The sequence below is a fragment of the Salvelinus fontinalis genome, chromosome 33 (assembly GCF_029448725.1).
Source record: "Salvelinus fontinalis isolate EN_2023a chromosome 33, ASM2944872v1, whole genome shotgun sequence".
Lineage (NCBI taxonomy): Eukaryota > Metazoa > Chordata > Actinopteri > Salmoniformes > Salmonidae > Salvelinus > Salvelinus fontinalis.
This window is the reverse complement of record NC_074697.1, coordinates 28329681-28340098: the sequence shown is the minus strand read 5'-3', so window position 1 is coordinate 28340098 and position 10418 is coordinate 28329681. Positions and strand designations below refer to the sequence as shown.

Below are 10418 nucleotides of genomic sequence, written 5' to 3'. Positions count from 1 at the left end.
AGCAGCACGGCCAGGTGGATATGTTAACATGCTATATATAAAGCAGGTGTGGCTGGAGCAACAATTTAAAAGTAACATATATGATGCAGTACTTGTGCATCAGTGGCATTTCACACTTTAGTTGTTCACATTACAGTGATAAAGTAGCATTTCAATAAAATGTGTAATTAAAAGCACAACATTATTCCGTTTGAAAATGAACATCAAAACATTTGAATAAGCTAAAAATTTGAACAATATAATATTATAAATTATAAAAAACTGTAGAAAAGGATGCTATTATTATTATTATTATTAACTATTATTTTTTAACGTAAACTTTAAATATATTTTGTGGACATTTAAGTTAAATATACTTTTGTGAAAGTATACTTAAGTATATTTTCTTGAGATATGAAAAGTATACTTTCAGGAAGCATGTTCCTCAGCTGTGCATGTTTCCTTCGTGGAATAAACAATTGTCATCATTGTCAATTTTCTCTGCACTCTTCTGAACAGGAATTAAGAAAATATTTAAAAACTCCTCATTGGCACTGAAACTACATTACCTCGCAAAAGTATTCATACCCCTTTGGATTCTTCACATTTTATTGTTACAAATGGGACTATGCATTTAATGTGATATAGATTAGATAATAAATCAGGCAGGGTTGTCATCATGGAGAGAATTTGCAGAGATGATCACATGTACTGTTGACAAAATACTCCAGAGTCAGTTACCATGTGGAGGATGACAAGAAACACCCACATGCTTATTACCAGTTGGCCAGATACTGGTTAGATGAGTAATAGAGGCCTACGGAACTGGCTCCATACTCCTTTGGACTTATTCACATTTTATTGTTACAAAGTGGGATTAAAATGGATTTAATTGTAATTTTTTGTCAACAATCTACACAAAATACTCTGTCAAAGTGGAAGATTTTTTTTTAAATTGTAAAGATTGATAAAAATGTAATCGCTAAAATATAGTCATTGCATAGGTATTCAGCCCCCTGAGTCAATACATGTTAGAAACAAAAATTCGCACCCAGCTCACGTCCTGACCAACACTAAACAAGCAAAACACATAAGAACTATGGTCAGGACGTGAGCTGGGTGGGAATTCTATGTTGTGTGTCTAGTTTGTCTGTTTCTGTGTCTAGCCTAATATGGTTCTCAATCAAAAACAGCTGTCAATCGTTGTCCCTGATTGAGAATCATATATAGGTGGCTTGTTTTGTGTTGGGGATTGTGGGTGGTTGTTTCCTGTCTCTGTGTTTGTGTTCTGCACCAGATAGGACTGTCTCGGTTTTTCACGGTTTGTCATTTTGTTATTTGTTAAGTGTTCACGTTTATTGTAATTAAACATGTTAAGCACTGGCTACGCTGTGTGTTGGTCCGATCCCTGTTTCACCCCCTCTTTTAGTGAAGAGAGGGAAGGCTGCCGTGACAGAACCACCCACCAAACCCGGAACAAGCAGCGTAGCAACGGGCAGCAACGGCAGCAGCAGCAGCAGCGTGACCAGGAGAAATGGACTTGGGAGGACGTATTGGACGGAAAGGGTTGCTACACATGGGAGGAGATCCTGGCTGGTAAGGATCGCCTTCCATGGGAACAGGTGGAGGCAGCTAGGAGAGCGAAGGCAGCTGAGAAGGGGACCCGGTGTTATGAGGGAACACGGCTGGCCAGGAAGCCCGAGAAGAAATCCCAAACATTTCTTTGGGGGGGGGAGGGGGGTAGTGTGGCGAAGTCAGGTAGGAGACCTGCGCCCACTTCCCATGCTTACCGTGGAGAGCGGGAGTATGGGCAGACACCGTGTTATGCGGAAGAGCGCACAGTGTCTCCTGTACGTGTGCATAGCCCGGTGCGGGTTATTTCACCTCCCCGCACTAGCCGGGCTAAATTGAGCATTGAGCCAAGTGCCATGAAGCCGGCTCAACATATCTGGCCTCCAGTAAGTCTCCTCGGGCCGGTGTACATGGCACCAGCCTTATGCATGGTGTCCCCGGTTCGCCTACATAGCCCAGTGCGGGTTATTCCACCTCCCCGCATTGGTCGGGCTACGTGGAGCATTCAACCAGGTAAGGTTGGGCAGGCTCAGTGCTCAAGGGAGCCAGTACGCCTGCACGGTCCGGTATATCCGGCGCCACCTTCCCGCCCCAGCCCAGTACCATCAGTGCCTACAACACGCACTAGGCTTCCTGTGCGTTTCTAGAGCCCTGTTCCTCCTCCACGCACTCTCCCTGTGGTGCGTGTCTCCAGCCCAGTACCACCAGTTCCGGCACCACGCACCAAGCCTCCTGTACGTCTCCAGAGCCCTGTACGCACTGTTCCTTCTCCCCGCACTCGCCCTGAGGTGCGTGCCCTCAGTCCTGTACCACCAGTTCCGGCACCACGCACCAGGCCTATAGTGCGCTTTGAGAAACCAGTGTGCCCTGTTCCTGCTCCCCGCACTAGCCTTGAGGTGCGTGTCTCCAGTCCGGTGCCACCAGTTCCGGCACCACGCACCAGGCCTACTGTGCGCCTCAGCAGGTCAGAGTCGGCCGTCTGCCCAACCCCGCCTGCACTGCTCGTCTGCCAAGCGCCGTCTGCACTGCTCGTCTGCCCAGCGCCATCTGAGCCATCCGTCTGCCCAGCTCCATCTGAGCCATCCGTCTGCCCAGCGCCGTTAGAGCCGCCCGTCTGGCCCGAGCCGTCCGTCAGTCAGGAGCCGCCAGAGCCGCCAGCCAGTCAGGAACCGTCAGAGCCGCCAGCCAGTCAGGAGCCGCCAGAGCCGCCAGCCAGTCAGGAGCCGCCAGAGCCGCCAGCCAGTCAGGAGCCGCCAGAGCCGCCAGCCAGTCAGGAGCCGCCAGAGCCGCCAGCCAGTCAGGAGCCGCCAGAGCCGCCAGCCAGTCAAGAGCCGCCAGAGCCGCCAGCCAGTCAGGAGCCGCCAGAGCCGCCAGCCAGTCAGGAGCCGCCAGAGCCGCCAGCCAGTCAGGAGCCGCCAGAGCCGCCAGCCAGTCAGGAGCCGCCAGAGCCGCCAGCCAGTCAGGAGCCGCCAGAGCCGCCAGCCAGTCAGGATCTGCCCTTCAGTCATGAGCTGCCCTTCAGTCATGAGCTGCCCTCCAGTCATGAGCTTCCCTCCAGTCATGAGCTGCCCTCCAGTCATGAGCTGCCCTCCAGTCATGAGCTGCCCTCCAGTCATGAGCTGCCCTCCAGTCACGGGCTGCCCTCCAGTCATGAGCTGCCTCTCTGTCCGGAGCTGTCCTTCAGTCCGGAGTTGCCCCTCTGTCCTGAGCTACCTCTCTGTCCTGAGCTACCTCTCTGTCCTGAGCTACCCCTCTGTCCTTAGCTACCTCTCTGTCCTGAGTTGTCTATATTTAGGAGGGGCCTTGGTTAAGGTTCCTGGACCATGGTCGGGGGCGAGGGTCGCCACTCAAAGAACGCTAAGGAGGGGGACAAAGACAGTGGTGGAGTGGTGTCCTCGTCCACCGCCGTAGCCGCCACCGCGGACAGATGCCCACCCAGACCCTCCCCTTGAGTTTTAGAGGTGCGTTTGGAGTCCGCACCTCAGGGGGGGGGGGGGGGGGGGGGGTACTGTCACGTCCTGACCATAGTTCTTATGTGTTTTGCTTGTTTAGTGTTGGTCAGGACGTGAGCTGGGTGGGAATTCTATGTTGTGTGTCTAGTTTGTCTGTTCCTGTGTCAGGTTTTTTGCCACACAGGACTGTTTCGGTTTTGTCACGTTTGTTGGTTGTTTTGTATTTTGAAGTGTTTTGTTGACTTTCAGTAAATAATGAACACTAACCACTCTGCGTTTTGGTCCTCTCTTTCTGTCAGCGAGGACAGCCGTTACATCAATGACAGACAAAATTAGAAAAAAAATCCAGAAAATCACATTGTAGGATTTTTAATGAATTTATTTGCAAATTATGGTGGAAAATACGTATTTGGTCACCTACAAACAAGCAAGATTTCTGGCTTTCACAGACCTGTAACTTCTTATTTAAGAGGCTCCTCTGTCCTCCACTCTTTACCTGTATTAATGGCACCTGTTTGAACTTGTTATCAGTATAAAAGACACCTGTCCACAAACTCAAACTGTCACACTCCAAACTCCACTATGGCCAAGACCAAAGAGCTGTCAAAGGACACCAGAAACAAAATTGTAGACCTGCACCAGGCTGGGAAGACTGAATCTGCAATAGGTAAGCAGCTTGGTTTGAAGAAATCAACTGTGGGAGCAATTATTAGGAAATGGAAGACATACAAGACCACTGATAATCTCCCTCGATCTGGGGCTCCACGCAAGATCTCACCCCGTGGGGTCAAAATGATCACAAGAACGGTGAGCAAAAATCCCAGAACCACACGGGGGGACCTAGTGAATGACCTGCAGAGAGCTGGGACCAAAGTAACAAAGCCTACCATCAGTAACACACTACGCCGCCAGGGACTCAAATCCTGCAGTGCCAGACGTGTCCCCCTGCTTAAGCCAGTACATGTCCAGGCCCGTCTGAAGTTTGCTAGAGAGCATTTGGATGATCCAGAAGAAGATTGGGAGAATGTCATATGGTCAGATGAAACCAAAATATAACTTTTTGGTAAAAACTCAACTCGTCGTGTTTGGAGGACAAAGAATGCTGAGTTGCATCCAAATAACATCATACCTACTGTGAAGCATGGGGGTGGAAACATCATGCTTTGGGGCTGTTTTTCTGCAAAGGGACCAGGACGACTGATCCGTGTAAAGGAAAGAATGAATGGGGCCATGTATCGTGAGATTTTGAGTGAAAACCTCCTTCCATCAGCAAGGGCATTGAAGATGAAACGTGGCTGGGTCTTTCAGCATGACAATGATCCCAAACACACCGCCCGGGCAACGAAGGAGTGGCTTCGTAAGAAGCATTTCAAGGTCCTGGAGTGGCCTAGCCAGTCTCCAGATCTCAACCCCATAGAAAATCTTTGGAGGGAGTTGAAAGTCCGTGTTGCCCAGCAACAGCCCCAAAACATCACTGCTCTAGAGGAGATCTGCATGGAGGAATGGGCTAAAATACCAGCAACAGTGTGTGAAAACCTTGTGAAGACTTACAGAAAACGTTTGACCTCTGTCATTGCCAACAAAGGGTATATAACAAAGTATTGAGAGAAACTTTTGTTATTGACCAAATACTTATTTTCCACCATAATTTGCAAATAAATTCATTACAAATCCTACAATGTGATTTTCTGGATTTGTTTTCTAATTTTGTCTGTCATAGTTGAAGTGTTTTCATATTTTAAGCATATTGTTCAAATTTTTTATATTTAAGTACACTTTAGTATACTTGTAATTTATTTTTGCTTTGGATTTCATTCTCCGGACTTGAAACCCACTGAAAACCTATGGTTTGAATTGAAGAGGGCAGTCTATAAGCACAGACAAAGGATATCAAGGATCTGGAAGGATTCTGTATGGACAAATGGTCTTAAGATCCCAATGTGTTCTCCAACGCATCATTTTTTAAAGAAAAAGACTTCACGCTGTTATTCTCGCAGGGCGAGGTATTGAAAACAGGGGTGTCAATCATTTTGACCCCTACCTTTTTGAGAGAAAAACATAAGTACTTGTTAAACAAAGTCTTTTTCTCTGAGCAATTGTATGAGTTTAAAATAATAGAATTTCCCCATTTATTTGAGCATAGCTCAGTATTTTAATTATTTATTTCATACAGTCATTTTTGCTCATCTTTATCAAGGCTGTCAATAATTTCAGACCCCACCGTGTGTATACAAATTTAAAACACTCACTGAAAAAATGTTTTCTGATTATGTTCCCGCCTCCCAAAAGACTTAACTCTCTACCCAAAAAATGTTAAATACATAATTATTGCTTGCTTTTACTGAAAATGTGTTAATTATGGAATAGCACTGAATAACTAGAATCACTGTTTTGTGACTATGAAATACATTACCACCATTTGTTCAAGACACCTGCTACCCTAGCAGGGGAAAGTGTTACATAGTGACTCATATTCATCACAGTGTGTATTTAAAGCTGCTTTTTGGATCAAGGTCAGAGAATTACTGGCCAGTTGAAATTCAATTAATTGAATGCAGTTTTGGGAGTTCAATAGTAGTTTCGATAAAGATTTTAATATCTGATGTTGTGAGAGATAAGATTATCTAAATTTAACTTACTCAACATGAGAGCCCCACCTATACTTTAAAAAATGTTCTGTGTGAAATAACTATGTGAAATGAACTTTTACTGCATAGTGTGGGAGTGTATTGCCAACCCATGTCCAATGTGGATAGTATAGCAGCATTTTGAATTGAAACCCCTGTGTCATCAGTATTACTGTGAAACCCAGCGCTTTAATAGTTTTGTATTTTCAGCAGATTCTCTAAAACACAAAACTCATCCCATGTGATTGGTTGTGGCTCAGCATGCTCTATTGTGCCTCGAGGCCGTTTGTTCGCCTGGTTTCCGACACACAAACTAAACTTTCCTGCGAGCCTGGGCAATACTGGGCTCCGGAGTGCATTGACAACCCCCCTGTATTATTGGAATTTCTGACTTTTTTTCCAAAAGGATAATAAAGGTAGGTTATTACTTACCTAAAATTTGACGTCATGTGTGCTTTGACATAATGTAGGTGACTTAAAGTTAATATTTCTTCATAGAAAGGACAGAAGAGAGGACAGAAGAGAGAGGACAGAAGAGAGACAGATCAGTCATGTCAGGGTAAATACAGTGTATCAAAGCCAAAACTAAACCACATTTGAAAATACCTTGCTCTAACAAACTGTCTAAAAGCAGCAGGCCTATGGTAAAACAAGTGCAATATGAATGTGTACCTTGAAAGATTATTCTTTGGAAAATGTAATTGGTTGGTCAACTATTCAAAGCATGCAATGTTGTGTTACTCTATGCTGTATTCACCAGCCATGAGATGGTAGTGTATAGAGAGGCTTCAGTGTCCCAGCCAGTTGTACTGTAGGATAACTGTCTCCTCTGTCAGTGTGCTTGGCAGGATGTACAGCTTCATGGGCGGTGGGTTGTTCTGCGCTGGAGTCGGGAACATACTCCTTATTATCTCCACAGCAACCGATTACTGGATGCAGTATCGTCAATCTAACAACTACATGCATCAGGGCCTGTGGCGCTACTGTATGCCAGGGAAATGCATGACACATACAGATAGCATTGGTAAGAGCAACATGTCTCCTTTGTCATCAAATGTACTGTAAGTTAAATAAAGGCCTTGATGAGGTCACATTCAGTCACTTGTTCTATGCTGTGAATATCTAGTGTAAAATTATTTCCACAATAAAGGAATCAGCTCCTTTTATTTGAGCAGGTTTAGTTGGGAATAAATCACCACATTTCAATATTTGGTGCAATATATTGAATATTGTGTAATAACTAATTGTTAAGTGATGTCACATTTTAGTAAAGTGTGAAATGTAATTCAGTAGTAGACAGGAATGGTAGTAATGCTTATTGGGTAAGTACCTGTACTGTACTGAGTATCAGCCTTGTCCTCTCTGTGCCCTCTCTGTCACCAGCGTACTGGGATGCCACCCGTGCCTTCATGATCCTCTCCCTGCTGGCCTGCTTCATTGGCATCGTGATCGGCGTCATGGCCTTCATACGCTCCTCCTCCTTCAGTGGGTTTGACAAGACGTTTGCTGCCGGCATCCTCTTCTTCATCTCCTGTAAGTGTTTCCTTTCACTTCTACTGTAATTTCTCCCTGTCACTCTCTATATCAAGCATATAAATAGAAGGAATTCATTCCATGCTATCAAGTCCCTGTTGAGGGATGTGATAAAGGGAATAAAGCAGTGTTTGATTGACTACTCTCCACAGGTTTCTTTGTACTGCTGGCGATGGCTGTGTACACTGGGGTGACGGTGAACTACTACGGGAAACGATATGGGAACTGGCGCTTCTCCTGGTCCTACATCATGGGTTGGGTGGCCGTGGTCCTCACTTTCTTCTCAGGTAGGATGATGTGGTTCTGCCTATAGAGCTAAATGCATTACTTTACTATCTGTGTCCCAAATGGCAAACTATTGCCTTTAGTGTTCTACATTTGACCAAGGCCCATAGGGCTCTGGTCAAAAGTAGTGCACTATATAAGCAGTAGGGTGCCATTTGAGATGGCTCAGAATATTTTCTTCTTCTTCACATAAGTAAATAATCCAGTGAACAGTATGTCCATGAACTGAATGGTATTGACTTCCCATTTTCTTGTACAGGTATCTTCTACATGTGTGCCTACAGGATGCATGAATGCCCGAGAAACTCCAACTCCCGCTGATTTGACACAACAAAAAACACAGCTGACACCGGGGTTTACACACCAACAGTAGCTACGTCATTTCTTGTTTACCTGACCTCTATTGAATAAGCAATAAAAAGGCTAAATCCAATTGTGTTTCTTCTTTCTATTAAGTGTTATTCATCTGTCTGATAAGAATATACACCACAGTTATGATTATGTTCAGTTATAAGTTAGAACATTTCTTTAATGCTGCATTGTGTAACTTTTTGGGTGACCAGACAAATTCATAAAAATGTGAGTTATAGATCAGTCATTCTGATTAATAGCACCATATTTGCACCATTTCTATGCTTCCCTTAAGTTTCATTTTTGCATCTTTTACTTTCAGTTTTGTACACCAGCTTCAAACAGCTGAATATACAATATTTTTCATTATGGAAATATATTTCAGCGGTTTAAATGGTACAATGATTCTCTCTATACACTATGTGCTAATTTTTGTAACAACTGAAATAAGGCAAACTATTATAATTTTAGCAACCAGGAAATGGCGAGTGATTTCTGCATAGCACAGCTTTAACATCTATATGATAAACCCTGATGGTCATCAAGACTGTCATAGGTGTCAAAATTAAAGGAGGATCTGGAAGAGTGTGAATTCAAGAGATTCTTTATTTTTTAATAGTTATCTTTAGCCAACAGTGCAGTGCAAAGGCAAAAACATTTTGCAGTCACAGAATTCCACTTGTGAAAAACATGCTCTGTATAGTAACCATTCACTGGTTGAACTGAAAACGTTTAACAATAGGTAGAACAGTGCCCATGAAAAATATTCAATTCATTGGTTGCTTTCAGCATAAAAAGGTGAATGACCAAAACGAACAAAAGCAGTCAATGCAGATTGTGAAAATAAATGTTCAGCCCATTTCAAGCTTTAGAATGGTGACCACTATTTAGCCATATCCAATCAGGAGTAAAGGTATACTCTGAATGGTTTAGTAGACTTCCTCAATGGTTGGTCCAGAGGATCCGCAGTGCGTCGACACCGACCTCGGGGACGACCCGGAGGGCGAGGCGCAGGGAGATCCAGATGGAGACGGAGAAACTCTCGCAGCATAGAAGGATCCAACACGTCCTCCACCGGCAGCCAGCCACCACTTGCCTGAGGAGAGACACATGGAAACATCCGGTTTGGAGCGAGCGGTCGCATTTGCATTCGCTCTGCAGGTAATATAACTTTTCATTACATTTCATTATAGTACAACGGTTTAAGTACAACGGTTTAATTTGTCCAACCTTAGCAATTTCTTCTTAGCTAGCTACATAACCGTCTGTGTATCAAAGATAATTGCGTAATTATCGTATTTCGTCGTCTATCGTAGTCCACACTGCTATCTGCCCAGCAGCTAGCCAGCTAGCAAACGTCCACCGTCTACCGAATAGTAGTATAACTTTTCATTACATTTCATTATAGTACAACGGTCTGATTTTCATTTTCATTACAGTACAACGGTTTGATTTGTTTGATCTTAGCTAGCTACATAGCCGTCTTTGTATCAAACATAATTGTGTAGTTATTGAGGTTCGCTAGCCAGCTATTTTCGTCCTAACGTAACGCAACGTAGCCAACACTGCTAGCTAGCCAGCTTGCCACCGAATAGCAGCATTGTAGAAACGAGTGCATTACAACGGAACGACTTGATCAGTGTAGTGTTAGCTGGCTACACAGTTGTCTTTGCTATCTTTGATTTGTTTGATCTTAGCTAGCTACTTAGCTGGCTACATAGCCGTCTTTGTATCAAAGATAATTGTGTAGTTATCGAGGTTCACTGAGGTTCGCTAGCCAGGTATTCTCGTCCTAACGTAACGTAACGTAACGTAGTCAACCCTGCTAGCTAGCCAGCTAGCCACCGATTAGCAGCACTGTAGAAACGATTACATTACAACGGAACGACTTGATTTGTGTAGTGTTAGCTAGCTACATAGTTTTCTTTGCTATCTTTGTATCTAAGATAATTGTGTAGCTTTGAGTAATTATCGGTTAGCTAGCCAGCTATTTTCGCCTGCCGCGCTGCCGTCCTCCTACCTAGCCAACACTGCTAGCTAACACTGCTAGCTAGCCAACTTCTACCGAATAGCAGCACTGTAGAAACTTACATTACAACGGAACGACTTGATTAGCGTA

General features: G+C 44.4%; 1 protein-coding gene across 1 annotated transcript; it reads left to right on the top strand.

The window, feature by feature from the left end:
- Positions 1-6632: 6632 nt before the first annotated feature.
- LOC129831533 (lens fiber membrane intrinsic protein-like) lies at positions 6633-8381 on the top strand. Its single transcript, XM_055894897.1, has 5 exons — positions 6633-6689; positions 6967-7154; positions 7514-7663; positions 7816-7950; positions 8208-8381. The coding sequence occupies exons 1-5, from the start codon at positions 6682-6684 to the stop codon at positions 8267-8269; spliced, it is 543 nt and encodes a 180-aa protein (XP_055750872.1). The 5' UTR covers positions 6633-6681; the 3' UTR covers positions 8270-8381.
- Positions 8382-10418: the final 2037 nt, after the last annotated feature.